The 18,598-nt window shown below is 39.3% G+C and overlaps 3 protein-coding genes across 5 annotated transcripts in view; all 3 read left to right on the top strand.

Annotated features, from left to right (window-relative positions):
- LOC114156967 (myelin-oligodendrocyte glycoprotein-like) overlaps positions 1-18,598 on the top strand; it is a 1,059,483-nt gene that overhangs the window by 87,861 nt on the left and 953,024 nt on the right. The gene's annotated exons all lie outside the window — the stretch shown is intronic.
- Positions 7,674-12,788, top strand: LOC114156890 (protein-glutamine gamma-glutamyltransferase 5-like). The gene is made up of 13 exons (XM_028037489.1): positions 7,674-7,921; positions 8,070-8,188; positions 8,627-8,755; positions 8,823-9,000; positions 9,083-9,218; positions 9,647-9,756; positions 9,834-9,949; positions 10,430-10,562; positions 10,945-11,066; positions 11,144-11,318; positions 11,533-11,690; positions 11,988-12,121; positions 12,205-12,788. The coding sequence occupies exons 1-13, from the start codon at positions 7,726-7,728 to the stop codon at positions 12,350-12,352; spliced, it is 1,854 nt and encodes a 617-aa protein (XP_027893290.1). The 5' UTR covers positions 7,674-7,725; the 3' UTR covers positions 12,353-12,788.
- On the top strand, positions 13,496-17,264 carry LOC114156896 (tripartite motif-containing protein 16-like). Of its 2 annotated transcripts, none has more exons than XM_028037501.1 (2): positions 13,496-13,638; positions 15,353-17,264. In XM_028037501.1, the coding sequence occupies exon 2, from the start codon at positions 15,371-15,373 to the stop codon at positions 17,093-17,095; it is 1,725 nt and encodes a 574-aa protein (XP_027893302.1). In that variant the 5' UTR covers positions 13,496-13,638; positions 15,353-15,370; the 3' UTR covers positions 17,096-17,264. The 2 variants fall into 2 exon arrangements, with proteins under 2 accessions (XP_027893302.1, XP_027893303.1); XM_028037502.1 differs by having other exon boundaries at positions 13,497-13,652.

Here is an 18,598-nt window from a genome sequence, read left to right as displayed (position 1 = left end):
ACAGTTTGCATTTGACTTATAGATGTATTCAATTATAGAAGTGGCTCAACTATTGACAAATTAACACATAATATAGATGGAATTTTAAAACAGTCGTTTGATTTTTTGTTACAAATAAGAAATATGAAATTACAATGAAGTCATTTTTTTGTTTTTGTTAAAGAGATGAATAGAAATTAAAATGTGGTTTTACTTCCTTTTAATGTTGAAAATGACTCCACTTCCAAAACAAAAAGTAATAATAAATAATTTTTCATTTTTAATATTTTAAACGTGAAAACAACTTTTAACCGAATTTAATTTTCTAATCAAGACAAATGAGAGTAGAAAGTGGAGCATTGTGGCTCAAGAGCCATGAACAGGAAGTGGACTATAGCGCAGGGCATCCTGGGTAAATGCAACCAAAACAAACAGCTAGCGCTTGGAAATGACTTGTAGTCTTTCACCAAAGATAAAAGTGAAATCCTTTTTGTTTTCAAAAGTGGATCCTACAACCACTAAAATCTGTCGCTCTTCCACTTTTGTTTACATTTAATAAAGAGGAAAGTTCCGCTCAGTGTCTTCTTCACAGGTTTCGTGTCATTTTCTTCTGTGGTTTTTGGTGCAGCGCCCCTCGAGGCGAGGAGGGGAACAGTTTTTTCAATTAGTTTGGTTGGTTGGTTTTACACATCAGCTGAAAATGTAACAAATGTAGCGGTTTTATTCTGTAATTAAACCGAGTCAGCTATGAAAATACACACTACAAAAAAACACAAGTGTTATTTTTCTAGTTTCTACAGCAAATTTGAAATAAGACAAAACTAACTTACAATTAACATTTTAACAAGATAAAGGAACTTTTTGTAAGTCAATAATTCCTTAATATTGATGAAAACATTCAGGCATATCAATGTTTTCCCACATTACTTCATTTATAACATGGTAAAATGTGAGGTTATAAGAAGTAGTAAATTTGATCAATATTGAAGAATTATTGACTGAAAACAATCTCCTATATCTTGATAAAAAGTTTCTTTTAAGTTTGTTTCAAGTGTACTAAGATATTTGCAATAGAAACTAGACTGAAAATACTTAAGATTTGTGTTGTTTTCTTTCAGTGTGCACACCTGAAAGCCGAGTGGCATAAATACTCAAAAAACTAGAGGGATTCATGACTTACCTCTTTATGCTGATGATATAATTGTGTATTTTTGCGTGGTAAAAACATTATATGCTGATATTTCAACATAATCTACCAGGTTCTCTCTTTTAGTTTGTCTACCTCAATGCAACCAAACTCTCAAACCCCTTTGCCAAAATCCTCCCAGCTGACACAAGCGTTGATGTGCATCCGTTTAATGGTGAGGAAACTCCACATCACATCAGCTCAAAACCATTTGTTTGAATTTTGCTGTTGGTGAGTATTTGTTTCTTCACATGCAGGATGCAAGCCAAACCTCCAATGTCCATTTTGGAAAGAGCTGTGACTCTTTAGAAATCACACAGCGGTAGGAAACACACAAACCCCAACAGGTTTAGCTCAAGCAGCTGAAATCCACTGAAACCAAGACGTAATTTTCTCCAACGTGTCGCTCAGGACGTTTCCAGAAAACTCCCTGATCGTCCGCGAAGCGCTGAGAATGGACCTGCCTCGGCACCTCGTCCTCAGGAGAGTCCAGAAAAGGCTTCAAACCATCGGGTCAAACTACACCGACCTGAAAGATTTGGTCGCGGACCTGTTCGAACAAGATGGCCTCCCGTCGTCGCTGGACCAGGAGATCCCCATGGAGACCAACCAGCTGGAGGAGGCCATGATGATGAACTGCCCCGTGGTGAAGGATGCCCTCAGGCGCGGCATGCCCCCTCACCTCATCAAACCGCTCTTGCGGGCCAAAATATTAAGATGTGGCGTCCCCTACTCTGACGTCCGTGAACTGCTCGCAGATATGCACAAAAATTAGATTAAAACAACCAATTTATCAATAAAAGTGCTCACACTTTTACTGTGTTGTTGGTGTCCAGGTGATACAGCTGATTAACATTTTGGAAAGAATGTACTTTTAGTAGTATTTGGAGGAAATCTGAGCCTACTTTATTTTAGACTGTGTCAAACGAACCAAACCCTTTGAGCAACCAGTTCCCCTCCTCGCCTGTGGTGGCGCTGCTGAAGGAGACAACATGAAAACCTCCACATACAACTGAAACAAACGCGCTAGTTTAGCTCTAACGGGAGAAATGTCTTCTGGTCGGTTATCAAAAACAAAAGAGAAATCATACAACACTAAAATCTATTTCTATTTACATTTCATGAAGATAGAAGTTGCACTTGGTGTCCTACTGTTGTTTATCAATAGTTCTTGGTGCAGCGCCACCACAGGTGAGGAGGGGAATAAGTTTTTCAAAGGGTTTAGTTTGTTTGACTTGCAGCAGCTGAAAATTCAACAAATGTTGCATTTTGTTACCTGCAGTCTGAGCGTCTACCAGATTATTGTTCAATGTTTCAACTATAAGCCGAGATTCACCAGCTGCTCTGGTCTCTGAGTAATTTATTTTACATTTACTTGAGTAAAAATACATTGAAGAAAATATCCTCTTACTTAAGTACAATATTTGGCTATATTCTAAATAAATAGGCTTCTGAAAGAAAGTGGAAAATCTTCCAATAAAATGCTACAATTATGAAATTGTAATTAATGCTTGGTTTAGTTTCAACTTGAATTATTTTTGAAATTGTTAAAGATCTAATCATTTCAATGGTATCCTAATATGTAACACTCTGTAATTAGACAAGATTATACACATTTTAAAAAAAGATAAAACATTTAATCTTTTCACAAATAATCAGCCTGACAGGTCAAACTTTGTCACGCAGAAATATTTTGTCAAATCATCACCAAGTCACGTCTCCTGAACAGCATCAGATTATCTGTGGGTTTAATCTGAAATCTGTCATGTTGTGTTTTGCTCACATTGTCAGTAAAATCTGGTAATCTGTCGTTCATCATCCGGACACAAGATTCAGTCGATTTTGGAGGCTAAAACATTTCAGAGTGTCTCTAATATCTCCAGTCTGGACTGGGACCAAATAACGGCTCCAGTATTTTTACCCACCATGATTATTCATATAACATGTGAAGGTAAGCGACGTACCAGAGAATATCTCTGCAAGTTGTGTTGCTTCAGAAGTTAACATAAAGCCCAGCAGCCTATAAGGAAGATAATAATCATGTTGAAAATTGATACACACTTTGACTTTTTGAAGATATTACATGATAGCAACAGCTGCAAACTGTAACTTCATCGCTAAACGACACAGAGTCTACTTTTATTTTATTATTCGAAAACAAGATGCTATAAAAAGAATTTTTACACATTTGTTCACAAAACTGTAGCTTTTTGCAGTTGAACTTGTGGTGACAAACATATGAGGACCTTAAAGATGCTGATTATGTTTTTTCTCACAGTTTTTCTGCTTTTCTCTTCCTGCGTTTTTGTAGTTTGTTCATTTCCACTCACTTCTGAACTACAGGGAACAAAGAGACTCGTTTAAAAACTAGCAAACTACCAATTATATTGTAACATAAAATAAACGTAACAGTTTTGGGAGAAAGTTAAGAGTTAATTTGCCTTTAGAGATCAGATTGTTATCAGCTAATGATAGATCAGTGAAGGTCAGAATACTCTAAGATATCTTAATGTATTGTAAATATATCTGAACAGCAAATACTGCACATAATTCCCAGTTAGTGATCCATGTACCTGATGGCGCCTGCAGAGGAAGAAAACGTCTGATAAAACGTATACAGTCAACGTAAAGCAACAATCCATCAGTAATTTATCAAGTTCACTGAACCTGCTGCAGCTTCACCTGCTGTTTGAAATAGTTTTATATTGTTTTGGCTGCAGTTGGACCAGAGATGTTATCTCATGAGAAAGTGATCAGATTGTCTCTAAAGACGCAGGAGACGTAGACATGACAGGTTATAAGTTTAAAGATAAAAATAAAATAGATTTTTACATATGTGAAGCGTATGGTTAGAGAAAAGTATGAAATAAGCATCAGAATGAGCCGTTTTAGGGCCTCTGTCACTTTAAATCCAAATGAGCTGCTGCTGGCGACGCCCCCGACTCCATGTTTACAGTCGCAGGTGAAAATGGCTGCAAACAGATGAACAGTTGTACAGAGAACAGAAACACCAACAACCAAAACAAAATGTTCAAAACACCAACAACTAAAACAAAAATCATAATTCAAACACCAAACTCACAACCAAACCTCAAATCAAGCAGTGAAATAACAGATTTATTCAGTTAATTTGTATTTATAATGTCAATCCACAGCAATGTTGTCAAGGCATTTTACAGAAAGTCATTTAGTTCAGTCACAGGTTCCAGTTGATCCTAGTTATCAATCAATCAGTTTATTATTGAAGCAGTTTAAAATGTTTCATTACAGAATTCACTCCTGCGACAGCAAATCGCCTGTGTTGAGTCGTTGACTTTACAGCAATCCCTCATAACGAGCATGCGTGTAGCGACTGTGGAGAGGAAGAACTCCCCTGTAACAGGAAGAAACCTGCAGCAGAACCAGAACCGGGTTTAGAACCAGCAGCCACAAGAGGACATGAAGCAGAGACACAACAGGTCAGCTGACCCAGGAGAACTTTCTATGCTCATGGAAGTGAAAAGCTTCAGAGGGAGAACGGTTAGGTGATGGCAGCATCATGCCAGCCAAGGCCCAAACCCACAGCAGGCCGCTGATGGACGACCTCAGTGACCCCTACCACCAGCCTCTGCAGGAAACCCTGGAGATGTTCCTGGGTGACGCTTCCTGACCCAAACCTCCATTTGGACTTGAAACTTTCTCAGCAGTCCTCCTTAAAAATACTGCAGGTATCTTTCTGTGATATTTCACTCTGAGTTTTTAAAGGATTTGACCTGAAACCCGTCCTGCTATTAAAACATTTATTTACTGAAAATAAGCCCATATGTTGCTGAAAACTTACTTCTAAGTTACTTTTGTCGTACTTCAAGTGTACGAAGATATTTGCTCCAGAAGCTACACAAAAATACTTGGTAAGATTTTGTTTTTGCAGTGCAGCTTTGCATTTTATTGTTACGTGAAATAAAGGTAAATCAGACTGAAGAGATGAAATGACTATCAACCAGCGACAGAACTTTGTCTGTTGTCATGAAAATATTTCAGAACCTGTCAGGTAAATTCTGCAGGTAATCCTCAATGGTTGCTCCACCTGCTGGTTCCTCCATCTGATTAAACCTGAATAGCAGCAGCTACGGTCTAGCAGCACATTTATCAGGTTCATTGAACTATGACCTGCAGCAGTTTTACCACATGTTTCAAATAGTTTTATATTTTTCTAGCTGCGATGAGCTGTTGGACCAGAGATGTTATCTAATGGAGGAAGTGATAAGAGAACCTTTAAAGCTCAGACGGCTGCAGAACGTCTTCACTCTTCGCTTTCAGAGCCTGCAGAACCAACAGACAAGATGTGCAGCGTTGCTAACGGTGAGCTAAAACTACACAGAGAAATGTTCATTTTATTATTCTTAAAGTAAAACGTAACTCTGACAGAGTATTGGTAGCTTCTTTTACTCTGTTGTGGTTTAACTCTTAAATATTTCAGATTTTAGTCAATTATTTACGTTGAATACAAAATTACGGAAGCCTAATAATGTCAAAATGGTCTTAAATAAAAGCAAGTAAAACATTTAAACAAAAATAACTAACTCTCTGAAATTAACCTTTTTAAAAATATTTTTTTTGTTTTCAGTTTTATTCAAACTTTAAACATATTGTGATGTACATTTTTGTACATCACAATAGCCTCTAATCAAACTTTTTATTTCTCAACATACATTTTAAATGCAGGTTACTTTCCTGTCCCAGTTTAAAACTATTATTTAAAATAAATCTTTCTACTGTGCAGACTGTAAGATGAGTAAGTTTCTCCCTGACATAAAAACAGATTTTTTTTTCTGCTGTTTTAACAAATTAAAAGTGTGCATATCCTTTAATTCATCATTGAACTTTAATTTGGACTGTTTTTTCTTGTGTTAAAGTCTTGTGGAATTAATCTAAATAATGAGCTTCACTTAATGAATAGATGGGATTTTAAAAATAATATTCTGATTTATTGAATGGGTCACAGTTTTTCTTTTGAATATCACTACATCTCTTCCTTTTGTCAATTTAAAAGGATTTATTTTAATCTCAGATTTGAAACTGAAGGAGCGACTCTGTTTGCTTTCAACAAGAACATTCCTAATAAACCTGCTTTTCTACGGAAGACAATTAGGGCCAAAATTAATTCTTACATTAATCTCAGAATTTATCCAGAATTTATATTATTCATCCATCAAGCACACTTTATCTGAATTAATTATAAAATCACCGGAGTTATTGTCCAGTCGTCCTTTTTTTGTTTGAGTCTGTTTAGTTTTGGTGCTGAAGTTTCATATTAAACATAAAACCACTAATTTATCCTTTCTGTTGTGTTTCTCCAGGAGTCAAGAGAGTGGACCTCCACTGCCACGCCAACAATGTTGCCCATAATACCCATGAAATCTCTACCAGCCAACTAATTGTGAGACGAGGGCAGCCTTTCAGCATCACACTGGAGCTGGACTTCGCTTTCAGCACATCGGACTCAGTCAAGCTTACGGTGGAAACAGGTGCCACACTTTTCACCTGGCCTTGAATCCGTTTCTGAAAAACATCCTAAAGGTGGAGAACTTGAAGGACTACTTAGAAAAACATTTACCAGCCAAGTTAACAGCATTTGCATCATCATTTCTGTCCTTCCTTATTGGCCCTTTGCATGTGACGTCACGCTATCCGGAACTCCGACCACTCCGCCATGACGGACGTCAAAACAACCAATGCGTTGCTATACAGTAAAGCTAGTCTAAAAACAGACACCTTTAACCTAATATATCGCTTCTATTTAGTTGATTTCGCTTTAAACATGGTCATAGGAAGCTGCGCGGTCAGCTGCACAAACAGACAAGGATGCAAACCAAACTTGTCATTTTATTTTATAACTTTTAATAAGGAAAGAAGCGAGATGGATAACAGCCGTCAAGCATAACGACTGGCAGTTCTCTGTGTAACCGCGGATTTACAGCAAACACGTTTTATAAGATAAGATTAATATTCATATCCTTTAGAAGTAAGTATGATTAGAAAAATATCAAATATCACATTACTAGAAGGTACGCGTCTAACCGTTGGTAACCATGGAAACACTGGCGGACCGTCATGTAGCCTAGGATGTATGAAAAAAAACTGGTTAGCGTTTCGTCTTTGTACGTTTTCAGTGCTGCTCCGGTGTGAAGGAAACGCTGTTTATGACATATTAATATAAATCATGTGGTGTGAATTCAGGTAAAGTCGGTAATTTGATCAACACGTCAAGAGGAAGGAGATACGAGTCGGTTTCTAAGTTAACTATTTCCAACTTTTGTTAATACCACCGTCTATAAGCTCCAACCAGGTCAGTTTCCTTCACAGACAAATTGGCTCGACTCCGACAAGTAAAAGCCATTAATAAACTGGAAAAAACAACTTTGGAAAATAATTGTGACGTAGCTGCAAAGGGTCAATACAAATCAGGAATCTAATGAAATAGAAATGAATGTCACTTGTGTACTGAAATGATTCTCTCCAAAGGTCGTTTTCCATCACCAAGCAGAGGGACCAAGTGTACTTTTGGTACCAGAGTACTGATGTGTGGTGTGGGCACTAAAGCTCCCTGGACCTGCAGCATCGACGCCAAGTCCGCCCTGAAGTCGGGCTGTGTGACCCTTTCTGTGACCCCTCCAGCTGACGCTCCAGTGGGGAAATACTCTCTGTCCATAGAGCTGGGGAGGCCGTCGGCCGTGAAGGAAAGCCTGGTGGTGCTTTTCAACCCCTGGTGTCAGAGTGAGTACTGACCCAAGAGAAACTTTCCAAACAAACCTGCCAAAGACGGAGAGATGGGAGGAAACTGCCCGACAACATTCCCCAACGGAAAAAACCTTGAAGCCCATGTTGGTTGATTCATTGACCAGATCTTTGTCTTGGTCTGCAGATGACTGGGTGCACCTGCCTGACGAAAAGGAACGTAAAGAATATGTGATGAATGAACAGGGACAGATCTACAGAGGGACGGCCTGCGACTTCAGTCCAATGTTCTGGGACTTTGGACAGGTGAGGTTTTACAAGAATCCATCCAACATGTTTATTGTACATTCAGTAGTAAGCAACAAACACATTTATTGGCCGTAGCTATACTTGCGAGTGGAGTTCCTCAAAGGTGGAGTCCATCTTGATTTAGGTACAGTTACAAAATCCATGTTTACCAAATTTCTGTATTTTTTTCACTACTTGTTTCTGTATATATATTTTTTCATTTATAAAATGAATTAAATCATTGCAAAGATTGCAATGATTTAAATAATCATTGCAATCTTTGTTGAACTGCTTGGAAAGCACCAAAGCTTGGTTGTTTTGGTTTATGTGGATGAGTTGAGTCAGATACATTAACTATAAACGTCTAAGATGCCAAAGCAGTGACCATCCAGCAATCTGGATTTTGATCTTTGGTCAATAAAGATGCTCATACATCCAGCATTCTGTTTCTTGCAGTTTGAGGAAGAAATGGTGGATATTTGCCTCAAATTGTTGGATGTCAACCCAAAACACAAGAGAGACCCTGAAGATGATGTTTCAGCTCGCTGCAACCCCATCTATGTTAGCCGGGTCATCAGTGCCATGGTGAGGAGAAACTTTCTCAAAAGGTTTGACTTAATTTAATATCGATTAACATTTCTCCATCTGACAGATCAACTGCAATGATGACATGGGTATTTTAGAAGGATGTTGGGATGGCGACTACCAGGATGGCGTTTGTCCAACCAGATGGACCAGCAGCGTCAACATCCTGCAGCGCTGGTTTCAGAGCGGCTGCAAGGCGGTGAAGTACGGACAGTGCTGGGTGTTTGCTGGCGTGATGTGCACAGGTGATGGATCTTTATTTCATTTTCTACTCGTGTTGTAATTGCGTGAAGCCAATTTAAATGCCTTCTGTTGTTCTGATTGCAGTGATGCGGTTCTTCGGCATACCGTGCCGCGTTGTGACAAATTTTGTGTCTGGTCATGACACAAACAACAGCCTCACGATTGACGAGTATTTTGATGAGTACGGATTAAAACAAATGGGAAATGCAGACAGTATCTGGTAAGACCAATACTCAACGTTGGATACCAAGCTTCCAAACGAACAATAAACTCAATTTTTAAACAACTATGACACAGTCCTTGGTTCCTTTACTCATTTTTGTCAAACTACTGTTGGAAATCTTGGTCTTGCTTTTGTTTGAAATTGGACAATCAAGCGAGTTCTGCTGTGAAATCAAGTTTCTTTCATTTGTGTCTTTTAGCAAAAGTAAAGGTGCTTTTACACCTTTTTACCATTTTAAAATGCTTCTTAAAACCCATTTCCATTTGACATTTAGTTTTAGTCCTCTTATGGGACAAAATTATCAATATACCAGAGTTTTGGAGTTTTAGTCTTGAAGGAACAAATCCTATAAATCAGATCTACTCCAATAAATCACCATTAATCCTTAATTATTAGGAGCTCTGACATTTCTTAATGCCATGCAGGAACTTCCATGTGTGGGTGGAGGGTTGGATGAAGCGCCCAGACCTGGACCAAGATGGCCGCTATGACGGCTGGCAGGTCTTGGATCCAACTCCTCAGGAGAGGAGTGAAGGTAAACAGTTTTTGTTCTTCCCCTCTAATGATGTTCGCTTTTCTGAAGGTTGCTAAAGTTGGATCTGTTTGCCTCAGGCATGTTCTGCTGCGGTCCAGCTCCGGTGCGCGCCATCCACAACGGCCACACCAACCTGAAATATGACATACCGTTTGTCTTCAGCGAGGTCAATGCTGACATCGCCAAGTGGAAGGTCAGAACGACTTCCTAATGTTTTAATATAGAGCCCAAAATCAATCAAGGTCAGAACTTATGGAGCTGAATTGGGGCCATAAAGTTTGATCAAAAAAAATTAAAAATTTCACTGATATTTGTGACGTGTGTGTTTGTGGGGTTTTTTCAGTTTTAAATCTTTTTCAGTTTCAGAAGGCTTTTTTTTCGGTTTCAATATTTTTTTTTGTTTCACTTTTTTAACAACTTTATGGCTCCAACTTAGTTCCATACATTTCTCACTTCCTCAGAGTTTTAAGTTTCAAATCTTTTTTTTCAGTTTCAATTCTTTTTTTCTTTTTTTAGTGTTTCAAATCTCTTTTTGTCCATTTCAAATTAGGCTCTTTTGTTAAATTTTTTTTTCAGTTTCAAATCTTGAATTTTTTAGTTTAAAAACATTTTTTTTCCAGTTTCAAATCTCTTACTGGACCATCAGTAACATTTCGGATGTGTTTGATCTCAGATTAAAGCCGACGGCTCAAAGATAAAAATGAAATACCTCACTGACACGGCGAAGGTGGGCCAGAAAATCTCCACCAAGGCTGTTGGCAGCACAGCAATCAATGATCTGACAGACACCTACAAATATAAAGAAGGTAAAGATGATAACGCTAACTCCTTCTCTCAAAGGCTGGGATTGATTTGATCAGTTTTAGTCATTTCATTTACTGATATTTGTTAGACTAAGCTAAACATGCACTACCTAAAGCATCTGGAGTCATTATGAGATGATTTCTCTGCCCTGGCAAGTGACTTGGAGCCAGTATGAAAGTTTGTTGATTAGAAAATATGTTTGAAAAATTGTCTGTAGTTTATAGAGTTCTCGAGTCAAAATCACTTCAGTGGACCCCCACCTATTCACGGATGTTAGCTTAACAGTTATTAGCTTCTGCGGTAGGTTGATGGTAATGTTAGTCCCAAACTGACACAAAAACTGTTTGTTCAGCTGAAAACAATTCAAAAGTTTATCCTCACCAGGCTGCATAATGGAGAGAGTTGTGTTTGACGATGCTGTCAGACGGCTGAACACACCAGGCCACGATGTTGGGCACGGCACCTGTAAAGTCCTTGTGGTAAGAGAGGTGGAACTGTCATTGGAGGTAAGTTTGACTTGAAACACTTTTGTGTGAAAGTATATCAGAGTGAAACGATCAGATATATTTTGTCTTATCGACAGAAAACCTGTTTAAGGAATTCGCATGACATCAAACTGAACCTGAAGCTGAGCAACAGAGGTCGCAGTGTGAAATCGATGTCCATCTTTGTGAATGCCCAAGTCGCAAACTACACTGCAACCAAAGTGACGAACGTCCTGCATGATTCCTATGTCCAAAAACTGATGGCTGGACAAGGTCTGTCCACGAATCGCCCAACTGATGGATATGATCTGACCTATTTCAATCAGTTTCACCCAATTACTCTGAAAACTAACAGGAAATCTCATGTAGCATTTATAATTTTTCGTAAAAACATTTTTAGCCTTCTGGAACAATCATCAATGCCAATAACTGACATGTGTAGAAGAAGCATTATAACCTAAATGTCTACCTTTTGCCTTTCATGTAGCTGTGAATATTCCCATCCTGATCCCATACTCGGCCTACTGTAAATACGCCGTTACCCACGACAGCATGAAGGTGTCAGTTGACGCCACAGACGAAAACGGTGACATCTATGCGACCGACACTGACATCACCCTGGAAGAACCGCCCATCTCCATTAAGGTGGGCAAATTCCCTATCAAGAAAAAAAGTAGAGACAAAATAACACTTAGGTCAGGGGTGTCCAAAGTGGAGCCCGGGGGCCATTTGTGGCCCTCGAACTGATTCTTGTGTGGGCCCAAAAGTGCATTTTAAAAATGATACAAATCAAGCAGACCAGGATGCGAGCCCGTGAGGACTGACTTTTCAGCCTCTGCTTTAACTGAAAGTGAACTGTACTGATCTGTAGTATGAATATACTGCAGTAAATCATAATTATGAAATAATAGTAATGAAAACGGCATGTGACGTTTGCTCCAGGTTCTGGGTGAAGCTCGTCTGCACCACCCGGTGACGGTTCAGGTGGAGTTTAAGAACCCGCTGAATGAGACGCTGAGGTTCTGCTCTTTGACCATCAACGGCTCCGGACTCTTCAGATCCGAGCTCTTTGAGAGGTAAACCAATTACTCCGGAGCTCATTTAGGAAGCCACTGTTTATGAAACGTTCTAACAGGATTTCTCTGTGTGTCTCCTGTAGCATCGGAGACCTGCCAGCCAACACGACTCTGACGCACCAAATCCAAACGACCCCCTACAGAGCTGGACTGAAGACGGTGGTGGCCGACTTTGACTGCAGCACCTTCAGAGACGTGAAGGACAGCTGCACCGTCTACGTCAAGCCTTGAGTCATTGCCTTGGAGTCTCTGATTCTGCAATCTGCGACATTAAAACTGGGCTTCAGGGCTTTTTGGGAACATTTAATCAAAAATATTTACTCATTTAATTATGTTTTTTTGGTTAATTATGCAAATTGCTTCATTTATTTTATTGGGTTAAACATTAGGTTGTGTTTGGATGGTGTTGCAAAAATGATGTAACACATTGTGTTGGGGAATACAGAATTCTGCTAGAAACTATAAACTCTCCTTAATCCAAAGACTTTTTGGTTTTCTTGTAATTTTGTGACAACAAAGAACTTTTCATTCCTTAAAAGGTATTTTGAATCCACAATGTTAAGTTCTGTAAACTTTTTAATTCCTGCATCTCAGCTATTTCTCCTTTACTTTGTTTGTTGCCTTAAAAAACAAGAAAATTTAATTCCATGTGATCATATCTCCAATATTAAATGTCATATATATATATTCCTTTATTTAATCAGGTAAACCCCGTTGAGATCTAGATCTCATTTTCAAGAGGAACCTGAGCAAAAAATTTGCAATACATAGCAACCTGGTTACAAGATAAAAACAATTTAATATTTATCCCTCAAGTATCACTCTGTTATGCAACAGCTTACTGTACATCTGAGTGTTTCAAAACACATTAGTATTGATTTGTAGAAAGAACACATTTACTGTTGTCGTTGTTTGCATCATTGTACAAAAAAACTCCCATTAATGAAGTAATAAACATTTGTAAAGCCATTAAAAATGTGAAAAATAATGTTAAACGAGCCTTATTTAAGTTATTTTATTTTCACATTTTAGAAGAGGATGTATGAAACAAATGTACAAAGACTGATAAAACACATTTTCTTAATATGTTTAGGTGGAAAGAGAAAATATAATTTCTTGCCTTTTATAAAATGGCTCTAAGAACATGTTAAGTTAAGTCTATATTTGATTCCCAAACTACGGTTAATGTGTCTATTTGGTCACTGACGGGATGTATATTTTCTCAATTTAATATATTTCCTTATTTAATATATTTGTACAATAATTATCTATTATTGGTGTAGTTCCTAAACTCAGTCCATAGGTGGCGGTAACGCGCCACTCGCTTGTTCTGAGACGGAAGAAGACCGATGACGTAGCGGATGTAGAATTTTGAAATATTTCGTCTATGCAGCTGCTGAGGCGGTGCTGAAGAGAAGCGGACAAGTTCTCCACATTTTCCGTTAATTTGGACAAACAAGAACCTGCTGAGGATCCGGTACCGCTCGGTTCACGGCCCAGTTCTTATCTTCTATCAGGTAAAACCGACAAGGTAGAAAATATAATGACTTATTACAACGAAAGCAGGATTTAATAAGTATGTGTTTGAGTTTTGCTGAACAAAACGAGACGGGTTTTGGGTCACTGTTTTTAACCGTCATTTGTAACTTATGCCGTTTTATTACTGAAGCCAAACATGTAAATAAATGCAGGAATTACTGGGTTAAAAACCATGTTTTTCATGTTTCTATAGTAGCGTGTTAGCTTACCAGTCTTTAAGGTTTCTGATCCTTAACGTAAATGGATGGCCTCATGGTGAGGTAACTGGTGGTGTGGTTCTTTCGTCTTTGTAAATTTAAATTGTTTGGTTTCAAGCCTCTGTGGTCCTTCATCTTTTTGTCCCATGGACACAGAAATGTTTTAAATAGTTTAATAGAGACGTGAATCATTTTTATGTAGTGTTAACTTAAATCCTTAACACTAGGAGTACTAGGTTTTCGATTTCTCCCCAGACTTACTGAAACAGTGCCAAAAGAACCAACGACTCTGATGGCTCAAATTAGCATCCATTCTTCAATTGTAAATGTGGTCGTTGACCGTCAGGCCAGAAGGTAGGAGTGTGAATAGTCCATGTTGGGGGTGGGTATCTATGATACCAACAGGAGATCAGATCTCCTGTAGGTAATGCTCTTCAGTCTAGTTTTGAAGCATACATGAAGTGTTTTTGGAGAGATGTGACCTTTTGCAGCTGATGTTGTGCTGCATTATCCAGTCTAAGTCTAAGGAACAATTGTGCAACTGTGAGATGCATTGAGACCATTACCAGGGTACTTATAAGGTAATGGCCTTATTTACAGAACAAAAGCAATCCTTCAGGTCATTTGGCCTATCTCTAGATGTCAAAGTGGACTAACTCCAGCACTTCTAACTCCACACAAAGTAAATATTCACGATTCTTTATAAACTTTACCCCCTTAAGATGTTTAGGATTTTTTTTTTTTACCCCTTTTTTATGAGATTTATTCATGTAATTTAGTTGGGATGTAATCTTTGTCTGAAAGTGCCAAAATGAAGATATGGAACTCAAATCAGGACAAAAATTGAGACAAACATTAGAATTACGTGCCAGGAGTTCAAGGGAGAAGATTTTCCGATATAAAACAGGTAATAATATTAATACAGGTATTATAAAAGGCTGATATAGATTTCTATCAAGCTTTGCAGGAAAGAGATCCGTTTATTATTTTTACTTTTTGTTTGCTGACATTTACAATTAAATTGCATTATAGTTACTATAAACCTGTAAAAAAAGTCACCAAGTGAGCAAATACATATTGTTCCTAAAATGATAACAATCTGCAGGTCCAGTTGTACAGGTGAGGTTACTTCTGATTCTTTTGTCTGACCAAAGAGTATGAAAAGCTGGCATGAACTTTGGTCTCACATCCACTTATTGCTGGCTAAGTTGCAGCCAAATCTTTTTTAAACACAAAATGCATTTTTTATAAAATGCGCCATCTCAGGTTTGTAAAACAGTTCAGTAGCAAAAGTTTAGTTGAAACCCATAAATCAATGTGATCATTATAAAAAAAAAAACACTAAAATGGTGTAAAACTACTTTCCACTAAATACAAATGAAATATTTAGTTTATTTGTCTTGTTAGTTGAGCAACAAAAAAGAAGTCTTGTATGAAATGAGCATTTTGCTGAAACAAAGAATCATTGTTAATTTCAGTAATTGTTTTTCCACAGATCTGAAGGTTACAGAAGATGTTTAAAGCTAAGCCACATTCTGATCGTCCTTCACTCGCAATGAAAGCTAAGAAGGCACCTAGCACGGCGAAGCTGCAGCAGGAGTCCATCTCCTGCTCAATCTGTCTGGATCCACTGATGAGTCCAGTAACTATCGCCTGTGGACACAGCTACTGTATGAGCTGCATAAATGTCCACTGGGATAGAGAAGATCGCTATAAAGTCTATAGCTGTCCTCAGTGCAGACAGAGCTTTACCCCAAGGCCCGTCCTGGTAAAAAGCACAGTGTTGGCTGATTTATTGGAGCAGCTGCAGCTGAAGGATATTGGACTCAACAAGACTATTGCTGATCACTGCTATGCTGGACCTGAAGATGTGGTCTGTGATGTCTGCACTGGGAGGAAGATGAAAGCTGTCAAGTCCTGTTTATCCTGTCCAGCTTCCTACTGTGAGACTCACCTCCAACCTCACTATGATGCTCCACCATTAAAAAAGCACAAGCTGGTGGATCCTTCCAAGAACCTCCAGGAGAACATCTGCTATCGTCATGATGAGGTGATGAAGATCTTCTGTCGCACTGATCAGCAGTGTATCTGTTATCTCTGCACTATGGAGGAACATAAAGGCCATGAAACAGTCCCGGCTGCAGCAGAAAGAGCTAAGAAGCAGAAGAAGCTCCAGGAGAATCGACAACAAATCCATCAGAGAATCCAGGACCAAGAGAAAGATGTGAAGCTGCTTCAACAAGAGGTGGAGGCCATCAATGTCTCTGCTGATAAAGCAGTGGAGAACAGTGAGGAGATTTTCTGTGAGCTGATTGGTTTTCTCTGGAAAAGAAGCTCTGAGGTGAAGCAGCAGATCAGATCCCAGCAGGAAACTGAAGTGAGTCGAGTCAAAGATGTTCAGGAGAAGCTGGAGCAGGAGATCACTGAGCTGAAGAGGAAAGACGCTGAGCTGGAGCAGCTCTCACACACAGAGGATCACAACCAGTTTCTCCTCAACTACCCCTCACTGCCAGCACTCAGTGAGTCTACACACTCATCCAGCATCAACATCCGTCCTCTGAGATACTTTGAGGACGTGACCGCAGCTGTTGCCGAGCTCAGAGAGAAACTAAAGGACATCCTGACGGAGGACTGCAGGACCATCTCTTGCGTCATCTCTGATGTGGACGTTTTACTTGCTCGACCAGACGCAATGAGCCGAGCTGATTTCTTGAAGTTCTCAGTTTTTGTCTCTGAGGATCCAAATTCGATGTCTAGAGACATGCTACTCCCCGTGTGGTATCACACAAAACGGTATCTGAAGCAGAACCAGAGTTTTCCTAGTCATCCTGACAGGTTCACTTACTACTTTCAGGTTATGAGCGATAAGGGTCTGTTGGGTCGAAATTACTGGGAGGTTGAGTGGAGAGGAAGTGGCGCTTGTGTTGCTGCAGCGTACAGAAGTGGTACAGTGGCCGAACACGCATTTGGGTTCAACGACAAATCCTGGGCATTAAACTGCACTCCAACCGGCTACACATTTTATCACAACAGCTTTGAAACTCCAGTATCGGGTCCAGTTTCCTCCAGAGTTGGAGTGTACCTGGATCACAGAGCAGGCACTCTGGCTTTTTATAGTGTCTCCGGTACCATGACGCTCCTCTACAGAGTCCGGACCATGTTCACTCAGGCCATTTATCCTGGACTGAGGCTCCAAAGGTCCAAAGGAGACACTGCTTCATTTATTAAGCCACAGTAATATTCTGGTGTTGCTTTGTGGGTATTCTCTTTTTGGTTCCTTTTAGGTGGGATCACCAGTTGTACTAGTAGTGCTGAAAACTTTGTGTTCAGTCTTTTTAGAAGATTCATAACCAACCTCATGTAAAGTTTAACACTGAAGGTCAAGCAATAAAGCTTATTCACTTGAACACTGTGTCTTCATTTAAACCAGAGGTGTCAAACTCCAGTCCTGGAGGGCCGCTGTCCTGCAACTTTTAGATGTGCCTCTGCTGCACCACCTGAATAGAATAATTAAGTCATTAGCAAGGCTCTGGAGAACTGATCTACACAAGGAGGAGGTAATTAAGCCATTTCATTCCAGTGTTTTGTACCTGTGATTTAAGGAATTATTTTTTTGTCAACATGTTGGTGAATCTGGATCAGTTATTTAGAAGCTTCAAGAATCAGCCAGAGTATGACTAATCTGGGCTTGACAGATGCAATCCAACATGTAAGGAATGTTTATTATTTAGTAGTCATTAAATAAGTTATGACGATCATAAATGTGTCCAAAAAGTCGATTTAACATTGTTTCAGATGTGAACTAGGTGACTTCATTTGACAAGGGTGTTGGACCTCCTATAAACAGACAATAAACTCAATAAACTGACCAGACTGTGGAGGTGCTGCCACCAGATGGCGCTGCACACAACTGAGCAGAAGGAAAGCAGTAACATTAATCCATTTGTCATCCAACATGCTTATCCCTAGTGGGGTTAAGCATGTCCACCTGGTTAACCCCACTAGGGACCGGTGTCCATTTCCATCGGTCAGCAGGCGAGAGGTGAGGTACACCCTGACATGTTGCCAGTCAATCGCAGGTCGACACAGAGACACCCGAGGAGAATTTAGAGACCAACTAACCTGACCGTCATGTTCTTGGACTGTGGGAGGAAGCCAGAGCAGAGAGACCTCATGGATTCACAGGGAGAACATGCAAACTCCATGCAGAAAGACCTCAGAGAGGGATTCAAATCCAGGACCTTCTTGGCGGAGGCAACAGCTCTACCAACTGTGCCAACGCAGTTTGGTAAATTCATCCACAACCATCTGGCTGCAGAGGAACATTTCTGTTCAGGACATTTATGTGTCGTTCATGTTCAGAAGAATTCAGAGTTGTGTTTAGAGGTTCCTCTGTAGATGTTCTGACTTGGTGACCACATGATGTCACTCCTCGCTGCAGTTCTGTAACTGATCTATGAAGCTTTCTCTACCTCATCCTAGCGTAAACGGGTTTTTTTATCAAAAGAATATGAGTTTTGAAATAGATGTGTCTCCATTAAGGAAATGTATTTTTGTAATTTCAATTTGCTAGATTTTATGGTTAATGGAAGCACAGCTATTGTGGGTCCAAACTGGGTCCTCATCCAACTTTGTCTCAGTTTCATGTACTTAAAAACATATGGCAAAGCTTCAGTAAGCAGATATATTCTTATCTTTGACACACATTACTTAAATGACTTGTTTTCTTCCCATTTTGAAG

The sequence above is a fragment of the Xiphophorus couchianus genome, chromosome 14 (assembly GCF_001444195.1).
Source record: "Xiphophorus couchianus chromosome 14, X_couchianus-1.0, whole genome shotgun sequence".
NCBI classification, from domain to species: domain Eukaryota; kingdom Metazoa; phylum Chordata; class Actinopteri; order Cyprinodontiformes; family Poeciliidae; genus Xiphophorus; species Xiphophorus couchianus.
This window is presented reverse-complemented; position numbering and strand designations above follow the sequence as displayed.

What these genes read in the sequence shown, in the direction of transcription:
- LOC114156890 (XM_028037489.1), top strand. Translation starts at nt 7,726, where the DNA reads ATGTGTGGTGTGGGCACTAAAGCTCCCTGGACCTGCAGCATCGACGCC. An exon ending in GCCGGGTCATCAGTGCCATG is followed by an intron (nt 8,756 to 8,822) that starts GTGAGGAGAAAC and finishes TCCATCTGACAG; the next exon opens with ATCAACTGCAATGATGACAT. An exon ending in AGATCCGAGCTCTTTGAGAG is followed by an intron (nt 12,122 to 12,204) that starts GTAAACCAATTA and finishes TGTCTCCTGTAG; the next exon opens with CATCGGAGACCTGCCAGCCA.
- LOC114156896 (XM_028037501.1), top strand. Translation starts at nt 15,371, where the DNA reads ATGTTTAAAGCTAAGCCACATTCTGATCGTCCTTCACTCGCAATGAAA.